Here is a 12,440-nt window from a genome sequence, read left to right as displayed (position 1 = left end):
TCAGCTACCGCAGCTTGTCACCTTGGAGGGTGAAGACCAGAGGAGAATAAGAAGAAAAAGTGTCTGCAAATGAGAAACCTGAACTGTAAGGAGAACACATTCCCCAGCTGCTATGACCGAGAAGATGAAGAGGCACCCTGGTGGGGAGGGGTTGAATGCCAAGCTTATAGATGATGCAACAGGTAAATAACTAATGTGAAAGCGAAAAGGGTTCTGGGAAACAGCGGCTGTGAAATGTTCTGGAGTTCACTGCAAACACAGAGCAACAGCCTCTGCTTGTCCATCTGACAAACTCAATGGCATGGACTCCACTGATATGCTTTTGATGTTTGTTTGTTTATTTAATTTTTTTGTTGATTTCAGAAAGGAAGAGGGAGAGATAGAAACATCAATGATGAGAGAGAATCATTGATTGACTGCCTCCTGCATGCCCCCTCCTGGGGATTGAGCCCACAACCTGGGCATGTGATGTGCCCTGACCAGGAATCAAACCATGACCTCCTGGTTCATAAGTCGATGCTCAACCACTGAGCCACACCGGCTGGGCTGCTTTTGATGTTTTAATTAGCAAAAAAATATTCTGCAAAGGGGTTCCATGATGATAAATACTTTCATGGAACCAAAAGGCAAGCCATCATTTTGAAATTTTGGAGAAGGTTAATTGTTTTGTTTTCCTAGGCTACTATCACATTGCCGGATCTTACATACCTCACCCATTTTTCCCACCTTAACTGAGCCAACATAAGGTTCTTTTCCTCCTCCTCAGTGGGAACAACAAACAACCAAGTGAACATTACAAACCCTGCAGCTGCAACTGGTGTGGGGCAGGAGGACTGAGTAAAGTGGCACCCGAAGCACATTTCTGAATGACTGGGAGAGTTCCAAGAACATTTAACAGATAAAGGAACTGGGAATTATTCTTTTCTCCAATCAATTCAGAAGGAAGTACTTCAGGAATATGTCATCTAAGTGGAGGGTTTTCTTTTAAACAAATGATAAAATATGGTAGATGACAAGTGACAGTGCTTTTATAATATATGAATGACCAAGATTAACTCCTTATATCCAATGTCGCTATTTGGCTAGTATTTTCCTTTTTCAGGTTTTTAAAAATTGGGATATAATTTATATACCATAATATTTACCCTTTAAATGTACACATTCAATGGCTTTTAGTGTATTTGCCAATACACTAAATAAACAACCACTATATATTTCTAGAAAAAATTTATCACCGCATAAAGGAAGTCCATATCTACTAGCTGTCACTCTTCATTCTCCATTGCCCTAACCCCTGGCAACTACTAGTCTACCTTCTGTCCCTATAGATTTGCCTATTCTGGACATTTTATATAAATTGAAATCATATAATATGTGATCTTTTGTGCCTGGCTTCCTTTACTTTCCATAATAATTTCAAGGTTCATCCATGTTGTAGCATGAATCAGTACTTCATTCCTTTTAATTAATAAATAATATTCCACTGTACAAACTATGAATTTTTGTTTATCTATTCATCAATCGATGAACACAAATTATTTTCACTTTATAGCTATTATGAATAATGTTGCTATTTCAACTATGAACAAGTTTTTGTGTGAACATATGATTTCAAGTCTCTTGGGTATATACCTAGGAATGGAATTGCTGGGTTATATGATGACTCTATGTTGAACATTTTGAAGAACTGCCAAACTGTTTTCCAAAGCAGTTGCACCATTTTACATTCGCACCAGCAGTTGATGAAGGTTCCAATTTCTCCACATCCCCATTAACACTTGTTTTTGTCTGTCTTTTTATTACAGCCATCCCAGGGGATATAAAGTGGTATCTCATTGTGGTTTTGATTTACATTTCCCTAATGACTAATGATATTGAGCATCGATTCATGTGCTTATTGGCCATTTGTGTATTTTCTTTGGAGACATCTCTACTTCAATTATTTGCCAATTTTTTAATTGGGTGGATAATCGATTTGGATAGTGACATAGCTGAAAACATTTACTGGGCACTTACTTTGTGCCAGACACTCTGAGACCTTGGTTAACTTCCTGCTAAAGAGAAAGCTGTTGCTTGGGCCACGTGTTTCCTCCCTTAGATGCTCATCAAGTTCAGCAAAGCTTTCCCTTTGGGACGCACCACGTGTTTCTCTTTCTCCTGGGACAGGGAGAAGCCCCTACCCCCACCTGCCACCAAAGAAGCAGAGCTGACAGAGAAGATAATAACACTCCACTCCCCCATTTAAGATATCTAGATCAAACTAGTCGTGCACTAAACTCAGGACAGGTTCTTTGAAGCTCCACTCTGAACACTTGAAGTTGAGACTATGCTCATGTTTTCTACAAATACACTCAAGATAATCGTTTTTAATTTTGGTCTCCACTCTTTGCTATACAAAATGTGGACAATGGCTATGGAGGTGACAAAGAAAAAAAAATAACACACCACAAAAATATCTACAGAAGAATATACTCCAAGGCCATAAACTCATTGTCTTAGACCAGTGAATTTCAACCTTGTTCATCTCATGGCACACATCAACTAATTACTAAAATTCTGTTGCACACCAAAAATATATATTATATTCTTTGCCAATCTGACAAAAAAAGGTGTCATTTTGATTCATTCATATCACATGGATGTTGGTTGTTATTTTTTATTTGACAATCTAAGGGAAAAGAGGTCAGTGCCCCTACAGAGTCAGGTAGTGCATATTTTAAAAGTTCTTGTGGCACTCCACTATGCTGTGCCACGCAGGTTGAAAATCGCTGTCTTAGACTAACGGTAGCAAAGTTGGCTCAGCTAAACTGCAGAGGCATTGGAGGTGAGTGAGGCCACAGTGAGAACTACAGGAAACAAACTGAGAAGGCTCATCCTCACGAATAGATCATCAAGGGAAGAGGAAAGATGAGGAGAGGCCTTTTCTTCACCAGTCCTACCTTGTTATGAAAGTCATGTTATCCATTTTATCCTCTTAGGCTATATACACACAGCACATTTACTCCTTTCCCTTCCTATTCTCTTCTCCCCTTGAAATTCCAGAAAAACAAGAAAACAGAATTGAGGCTTTGAGGTGGTAGTACACCACCCGAACCTTCGCTTTCGATATCAGGACTTCGAGGTTTCCAGAAGTATCCCTTTTCTCTCAGACCCAGGTCCCAAGATCTCAGTTAGCAAATCTAGCATGCCAAAGGGGCCAATTGCTGGTAATCGGTGGATTTGAATGATTGTCTATAACTCAACCCCTTAGAGCTTCTGGACTGAGTGGGGCTCTTCAGAAACCTGCAGGATGGTGCTTCCTGCATCTTACAGCAACACCACCAGCTAATCCACTTTCAACCAAGATGGTTCCGTGTGGGAACTTCCAAGGTCTGGGGTACCATTATTTCCATGAACAAGTTCATCTTAGGTCAAACCTCAAGCAAAGGCTTCAGACATAATTTCACAGAATCAAGTGCAAACCTCAAAATCCTTTAACCTCAAGCCCTCCAGCAATTTCCCCAGGCCCTCAGGTTTCCCTGGCAAAATTCTCAGGCTGAGGACTGTCCTCATGGAGAGATCACACACCGGGAAGGAGTGGAAAGAGCAGGAGAATGTTGTAGACCGAACTGTGCTCTCCTCAGAACCGCAGAATATGGCTGTACTTGGAGATGGGGCCTTAAGGAGGTGATTGAGTTAAAATAAGGCCCTAAACCAATCTGACTGGTATTCACATAAGGAGAGGAAACTTAGACACATGGAGACACCAGAGGGTGTATGCACAGAGGAAAACCCTGGGAGGACACAGAGGAAAGGCTCTGTCTGAAAATCAAGGATAAATCAACCCTGCAGTCACCTTAATCTTGGACTTTGAGAAAATCAACTTCAGTTGTTTAAGCCACATAGTCCATGGTATTTTGTTATGGCAGCCCTAGCAAATAATAAAACCAGGCCCTGAGGTCCTGGTGGGTGCAGCCACTCACCCTATAGTAGTCAGTGCTGTACACGTCCCGGGACATGCCAAAGTCCCCGATTTTCACCAGGAGGTTCTCGCCGACCAGGCAGTTCCGGGTGGCCAGGTCTCGGTGCACGAAGTGCTGGGACGCCAGGTAGACCATGCCCGCTGCGATTTGCTGGGCGATGTGCAGCATCTGCGACTGCGTCAGCTCCGTCGGCGGGTTGCCTTCGGCCATCAGCACGGCGTCAGGTCCGTGTGCCCTGCAGAGGACACAGAAGGAGTTGCTGGGGGAACTCTTTACCTGGAGGGGCCCTTTGCCCCCATCAGCTACTGGTGCTAAAAGACACTGCCTGACTTAGCACGAAGAGGAGGAAAAGATGCTTCACACACGGTTATACTTCAAAAGCACCCAGGCTTCCATTTCCACAGAGTCCAGAATTCCCAGGGCCACGTGGGCCTGAGTGCTACCACTCACCCCCAAACATACAAACAGGTTCATGTTTAAGGGGCTTCAGGGGTAGTCCCCTGACTCTGAAAAGCAGTAGGTGGCTGAAGAAAAACAAACAAACAAGAACTCAAGAACAAAATCAAAATTAGGTGGGAGACTGTGGCTCTTCTAGAGCAATGGATCATTGAGCCTACAGCCCAGCACCCCCCACCCAGGGCAATCCCTCCAGAGTGCTCCACCAGGGCCAGAGCTGGCAACTCTGGTCTCCCCAATCCTACCTGCTCTGCAGCTGGGCATGGTTTCCAAGCTGCCCTCATCTTAGTAAGCCCAAGTCATCAGAATCCCAGGGCATCCTCAGCCTGGACAGCCATTCCCCATGAATAGCGCCATCTCCTTGCACCCACCCTTCCCTCTGATCTCCAGCTCAAAGCACATGCTGACCACCACATAGGCAAAATTCTTTGAATCACAACACATTCATTCTTTTACTGGACAAGTTTTCTTCTTTATATTTTTTTTTTTGAGGGGGGAGGAAGAATATGATATTTTTTATCTTCTCTTTCTCCTATCTTTGCCCAGGAATGATTTAAGGCAGCAATTTTCAACCTTTTTCATCTCATGGCACACATAAACTAATTATTAAAATTCTGTGACATACCAGAAATTATGTTTTTTGCTGATCTGACAAAAGAATTAGGTATAATTTTGACTCATTCACACCACATGGCTATTGTTGTGTTGGCTGTTGCCATTTTTTATTTGACAATGTAAGGGAAGTCAGTGCCTTTGACTAAATAATCAGGTATGCATTTTTAAAAATTCTTGCTGCCCACCAGTGTGCCTGCCACGGTGGTTAAACATGGCTGATTTAAGGCATTGTAACACTGATGGGTGTTTCAGGGAGGGGAGGGTACCACTCTTAAGATATGTAATCAGTACCTGCGGTCCCCATTCTAACCCTGCGAGGTGAGCCAACATTGGTGTCACTGCCCCTGGTGGCTTGAGGGGGCAAGGAGTAAAAGCCTGGTCAAAGGGCTTCTCCCTCCCAAAGTCAATGCCAATGACATTTCTTTCCAGACACATTGAAGAAGTTAAAATAAATAATAGAGGAATTAAAATAAAATTTAAAGTGGTGAATGCAGAGCGGTATGAGGATTTGAAAATGAGAGAGCCAGGATTCTCCAACAACCCCCATCTGGTGTTGCCCCTCCCCTCACCCGCCAGCGCCACCCCAGGTGGGATGAGCTTCTCAAGCATAGGCATTTACCCTGCTCCAGCAGGCTCCAGCCCTCAGTGATTCCGCCTTTCCTTGATTTCCAAACATGCTGTCATCTGATCTTTTGTTCTTGTATTTTCAGAGAACAAGCACTGGACAGGGAGGTGGGGAGTTTCCCAGTCTTTGGGGTTTCCAGCACCATGGTCTGGAGAAGGCTTTTAACTTTTCCAATGTGTGATTTCCCCATTAGTCAGAACTACAAAACGATATTATGCCATGTGATCATTTAGGTCCCCTCTATCTCTAAATACCCGATTGAACCATTCCTGGGGAGGAGCTTACTGTTTTTGTACAAGAAAAGTCTTAGCACATTTATTTCACCTCCACTCAAACCACAGCCAGTGACCTCCTCTTGTCACACTGAGGAGCAATACGGAGAGAATGCCCCGGGCATCCCTTCAGCTCAAAATCTCTCACTGGAGCAAAAAGTCTTGCAGCGCAGTGGGCAAGGCTCTGGGTATCAGAACTGAACTTGAATCCTGTTCTAACACACTGGCTCTGACCTCAGGTGAGCTACTGAGCCTCTCTGGACCTGCTTCCATCTGTAAAGTGGAGATAGTGACTGCACCTTCCTAAGCACACCGAGGGGAGGAGCAATGGAAACTGCTTGTGTGGTGCTCTATGGCCTTTCATGGAAAAGCCCGAGAGACCTTTACCCGCCCTTGTTCTGTATTTATTGTCACAAATTATCCCTATTTATGTCATGAGCTCATTCCCAAGTTACAGTAGCTATTGTCTTCTCTTTTTAAATGCTTTTGCCTCCTTTAGTCTTTATGTAAAGAATAAAGGGGGTCAAATATATGGTGACAGAAGAGGATTTGACTTTGGGTGGCAAGCACACAATACAATATACAGATGATGTATTCTCAATTTTTACACTTGAAACCTATATAATTTTATTGACCAATGTCAACCCAATACATTTAATAATTTTTTAAAAAGCCATAGAGAAAGTCTCTGTAAACAGGTTCCTCTTTAGGAAGAAATGAAGAGGTGACGTGACAACACAACTTGTCCTTTGGGCATTCCTTTTTGTGGTTGCCAGTACCATCATTCTTAGGGATTCCATAGGGCTGGCCCTTCCCTCCTCACTAAAGGTTACTCAAGCCCAACCCTTCCCAGCACTAAGAGGCAGGGAAAAATAAGAATGTTTCCACTCATCATAGGAGCCAAAGCTCTTATGTGACCTCCATACCAGGAGAAGGACCTAGGGGAGCACATAGACTTTGAGAAATCCTGAAATACCCAGGAAACCTAGGCCAGGATGAAATCCTCATAGATATAGTGCCAAGAGTGAAATAAGTTGTTGATTTGCCACAGCTGAGATTCCTCTAAGAATCTGTCCATTGCAAAGACTTGGGAGAAAAGGAAAAATGTGAGGCGAGTGCAAAAGGCTACCTCTGTGCAAAACCCCAGCCTCCAACCTCACATTCAGATGGCGGAGGCACCATAAAACTGGCAGCCCCCAAAGCCTTCTGCACCTACACTACCATGTGAGGGTGGGACAGGTGCCTGCTTGCTTCTAGGGATTGGAACAAGGCTCCTCCTAGTGAGAAAATCCTGTGGATGCTTTCTTTGAGCAGAAAGTCCTGCTGTGAATAGAGGGCAGGTGAGTTCTTAAGAAGAGTATAAATAAAGTTAGCACAGCAGCCCTCTGTTTCATTCCCCAGGTTATCCTGCAGCTTTTTGAAATAAAAACATATCTCATCTCTTCCACGAGAACATGATTTAAGAGGGGGAAAGCACCATCAACACCCCCGCCCCCATTGTGGAGAGCCGGGAGGTTCAGCAGGAGCAGGCTTCTGACCTTCCTCGGCTTGTACGCTCCCCGTGTGGGTCACAGCCGGCACTTAGCCACATTGTTCTGGCTGTGGGATTCCATAGCACACTGCTTTCTTCTGATCTTTTAGCAGCCACCTCAAGAGGAAGTACTGCAGTGGTGAAAAACTGGGGGTTTTGCAGCCAGAGATTGTGGGTTTGAATTCCAGCCCTGTCACCCACTAGCCAACCTAGCATAGGGCCTGACCATGTTGCTACTGAATGGATGCCCTTTGGCTGAATGAAAAGGGTGGGAAGATAACTGTAGGCATCTGTCTTCATAGGGCAGTGCCAATGACACTTGGGAACACACTCATGGCAGTTTGAAGGCTGGGTTTCCTTCCAGAAAGAGAGGATACACTGTTCACAGCACAGTATTGCACCTAAGAACCTGATCCTTGGCATGGAAAACCTCTCATTCCCAGAGTTCAGCAGGTTCTAAAATTGAGCAGAGGAGGTTTCCAATAGCTTCATGCCCTGGGCAAGATGCCAAGGAAGAACCAGGTGCCTGCTCCTTCTGGGAGGCAGGAAGGAGAGGTAGGGAGAGGTTGATGGAGCCCAAAGTGAAAGAATACACACACACACACACACACACACACACACAGGTGTGTGCTTATGCACACATGCACAGTCTGAGCTCACAGAAGCATTTAATTGCATCTAGTGGGTACATGTGGATTTATTATGCTACAATTTATGGAAAGCACTATTTTTAATTAAACAAGTAGCCTAGAGCATGGGAACAAGGAAAAATATTTTTCCAATGCGCAGCTGGACCTCAGCAAAATTCAGCTCCTTATTCATATTAGGTCCAACAAGACAATGTGTGAAATCTACCATCATCCACTCGCCTATCACCTACAAGAAAACCTTTGCTGATATTGGATAACACATTCTTAGGGTGATTGTCTCTGAACACCATGAATTGGCTCCATATTCCTAATCTCACCTGGCATGCCATCACCCACGCAATCAGAGGCAAATCAGAGAAAGGAGATATGTCCCAGCCAAGGAGAACTAAGTTCCACGTGTATTCATGAGGCTAGAGATGGTGAAAGTGATCAGACGGCCACGTGATGACATTTCCAAACACAGCAGTACACGCTCCCCCTTCCACTGCTCTCTCCACAATTGATTTATTACTTAGACTACATGGTTTCTGAATCTTCCAGTGGCTGCATGAAGCTACTGGTACCGACTTCCGGTAGGAAGCCCCCTTCAGCACCCACAGAATCCAGAAACAGAGGTGCAGGTATTGCCATAAAACAGAAGGTATAATAAACATCCCAGGAAAATGTGGCCGGGAAGAAGGGTGTGGGGACAAGATTTATTAATTCCCTCCCATCCCAATAGTCCTGACAGTAGTCCTTTTGTTGATATAATCACACCCCTTTTACTGGTAAGGAAACTGAGGCCAGCAAGGGCAGGTGCAACTTGGTTGCCTGCCCCTAACACCATTCCTGTTTCTCCTAAGTGACACCCTCTATCAATAAATCCCAGGCAGCACGTTTGCTAATCTTGCAAAGCTGAGGGGCAGCTCTCTTGGAAAGAAAACAAACAGCACGTTGGAGCCAGGTAGGACTTCAGGGGCTCCACCTCAGGCTGCCTGAACCCCGAAGGCCCATTCCTGCCTCGCCCTCCCCGCCGCACTGTACCTGAGGAACTTGTTGAGGTCCCCATGCTTCATGTACTCGAAGACCATGATGAGCGGGTCGCCCTCCACGCAGACACCGTAGAACTTGACAATGTGCTCGTGCTGGAGGTTGGTCAGCAGCTCGGCCTCTCGGTGGAAGTCCTTGCGCGCATTGTCACTGGCGTCCTTCAGCGTCTGGGGTGAGGGGCAGAGAGGGGAGGAAAGCAGCATATCTTAAACGGAGGGAAGGCTGCATGGAGAAGGTGTTACTTCAGTGGGCCCTGAGCTTCCTGATGGGAAGGGAATTCAACTCATTTATTCCATGAAAGATTGGAAACTGGCCTAAATTCTGAGCAAATAATGTTTGTGTTCATTTAACCTTTTGAGGAAAAGCCCCTCAAGGATCTGCAGAACTCGACAGTTGATGAAGCACCAGCACAGATGTTACCTCATTACGTTATGGACACGAGCCTTTACTCTTTATCCCTTTTAACCCTGGTCTGGGCTCCACTACAGACTTCACTCCCATTTCGGTGCCTGCTGCCCTTTGTAGGATGCTACGTGCACATCACCTCTGCTCATGTACCCTTTTTAAAACTTTAATTATGGAAATATGCAGTAGAGAGAAGAGCATAGTAAGCTATCATGGACCCACTTTCCAGCTTTCACAGTGACTATTTTGCCGGTTTTATCACAGACACTCTCAAAAGCCTTCTCCCGCTGGTGCCACACACACTGCTGGCTCAGGAAACGCCCCTGCCAGCAGGCCAGTCACACTGCCAAGACGATCACGCCAGCCAGGCTCTGGGGACTTTTGTTCTTGGCTCAGGTTACTCAGACACCATGGTGTCATAGCAGGGCAAAGCTGCCATTTGTTGATGCCACACACATGTGCTGAGTTCTTGTCCTGTGCCAATCACTGAGCCAGAGCTGTGGTGGCATCAAGAAGACAGGGACCCACATCCTGGCCTCAGGTGCTCATATGCAAATAGGGAGATAAGTCACATATGTAATTAAGTATAAGTCAAGCTTAAAATACACTGTCCTAAATGATCCAGCAACCCTGCGTCTCTGTCCAGCTTGATCTCTTCTTGACATGCCTCTCTTGAAACGTATGCTTCCGCCTTATGAAATATCTGTAGATGCCCCAATGACACGGGGCCACACCTCCTTGTCCTTGCACACGTCATCCCTCTGCCTGGAATGTTGACTCGGGCATCTCACTGATATAGGAGGTTGCATAATGCCTCCCTGCAGGTGTCCACATCTTAATCCCTGAAACATGGGAATATGTTACTTTACATGGGGAGATTATTCTAGATCAGTGGTCGGCAAACTGCGGCTCGCGAGGCACGGTTTGCCGCTCTGTTGACTAATGAGTTTGCTGACCACTGCTAGACTAAATGTTACCGTGTAGTTGGAAGCTGTGAGGATTAGGCAATTGTGGCATATTGTGTGCAAAGAGGTAAAGGGTAGTATATGACAGTGGTTGGCAAAATCATTAGTCAACAGAGCGGCAAACTGCGGCTCGCGAGCCGCATGTGGCTCGCAAGCCGCAGTTTGCCGACCACTGTTCTAGATTATCAGAGTGGGCCCAATGTCATATCAAACAAGGGGACTTAAAAGAGAGGGGCAGGAAGATCAAGAAGAGATGCTATGCTGTTGGCTTTAAAGATGGAAGAAGAGGACACAAGCCAAAAAATGTGGGCAGCCTCTAAAGGCTGGAAGAGGCAAGGAAACAAATTCTATCCTACAACTTACAGAAGGATCCAGCCTTGTTGACATCTTGTCTTTAGTTTAGCAAAACTGGCTTTCAGTGTCTACTAGAACTGTGAGAGAACATTTGTGTTGTTTTAAGGCACTGAGTTTGTGGTAATTTGTTACAGCAGCAATAGGAAACGAATACACCTGATTAACACCTGGCAGTGCTCCAGGACTGGGCTCAGACCTCACCTTTCTGAGAAGTGTTCCCTGACCCTCTCATTGCTGTTACAACTCCTGTTATAACCTGTTCCCAGGCTAGGTTGAATGACCCTGATAGGTATAAGTCATACTTAATTTCTGTCAAATCACTGACCACAGTACATTCTAAGTGCATGTTTACTTGCTTATCTCTGGAATAGATGGTGAACTCCTTGGCCCAGGGATGGTGCCTTCCATGTCTGCATTGCCAGCACTGGGCATAGTGCCAGGCACATGGCAAGTATTCAGCAGACAAGACATTTCTTAGGCATGCTCTTAGGATTAATACCTGTGGGGGAAATTGGGCAGAGGGTGAAGTTGAGCTATGATATAGTCTCAACAAGCCGTATCTGGCCCTAAAGGATGACCCTTCAGAGTTTTCCCGAGTTGGGCCAATACTACTGAGCCATTATAACCTTTTATCAATCAGTCATAAGATGGGGGCCACTCTAGGAAGGGAGTGTGACCATGAGAGGATTTGCTGAGCCCTCACAGGAAACTGGCCGCTGAGGACTGTCTGGTGCAGGTGGTTCATCATTGAGTCACCACAGGATGAGTTTGTAATATGCAATTTACCATGCCTGAGGCACCCATGAATAGGCAGGGCCTGCCTCACAGCAGCCACGTGGAAACACTAGGATGGCAGGGAGAGCAGCAAGATCACAAAGTCTTTTCTGCTATCATGTTCACAGAATCGAGCATTTTCACTAATCCTTTGGCGGGACTTGAAGCTTTCTCCCCAGGGGTGACCAGCCCAAGGCAAGAGAGCAGCAGTGCTCCTGATCCTGCCACCATTTCCCTCCTGAAAGCCCTTGAACTCTGCAATGTTTGCTAAGATAACACTTTTTCTCAGACTGCTCTGAGTCACTGAGAGAGCTTATTTGTAAGGCCTTGTTGTGTCTTTAATAGTGAGATGGAGAAGGTGACTGGACCCATTTAGACCATTATCACAGGGCATGAACAAATTCTGCATGTAATCTTTCTTCTCAAGTTTTAGCTATGTAGTGGTGATTCAAATGCTGAAGTGTGTGTGTGTGTGTGTGTGTGTGTGTGTGTGTGTGTGTGTGTGTGAGAGAGAGAGAGAGAGAGAGAGAGAGAGAGAGAGAGAGATGCAGGATGGTAGAGGGGTAGACTGGGAGAGTAGACAGAAGACAGAATTTTCCTTGTGGGGGAGGCACCAAACTGACAGAGTTAACAAGCATCTAATATTTCCATTTCCCAAAAGCAAACTACTATGAGAAGAGTCTTACTTCAATTTTAAAACCTGTGCTTCAGTAACATTTTCAGATTTAAGAGAGAAGATTTCACTATTCATGGGGCAAATGCATCTCACAAACTTGGCCTCATCCCATGTGCCCATCCATTT

General features: G+C 45.2%; 1 protein-coding gene across 1 annotated transcript in view; it reads right to left on the bottom strand.

Moving 5' to 3' along the window:
* Positions 1-12,440, bottom strand: part of NTRK2 (neurotrophic receptor tyrosine kinase 2) — a 312,618-nt gene that overhangs the window by 52,414 nt on the left and 247,764 nt on the right. Inside the window, exons 16-17 of the mRNA XM_028146234.2 lie at positions 9,135-9,307; positions 3,963-4,197 (exon numbers count right to left, since the gene is read on the bottom strand). Of these exons, the coding sequence (XP_028002035.1) occupies positions 3,963-4,197; positions 9,135-9,307 (408 nt within the window). The remainder of the gene's footprint in view (positions 1-3,962; positions 4,198-9,134; positions 9,308-12,440) is intronic.

The sequence above is a fragment of the Eptesicus fuscus genome, chromosome 15 (assembly GCF_027574615.1).
Source record: "Eptesicus fuscus isolate TK198812 chromosome 15, DD_ASM_mEF_20220401, whole genome shotgun sequence".
Classification (NCBI taxonomy): Eukaryota; Metazoa; Chordata; class Mammalia; order Chiroptera; family Vespertilionidae; genus Eptesicus; species Eptesicus fuscus.
This window is presented reverse-complemented; position numbering and strand designations above follow the sequence as displayed.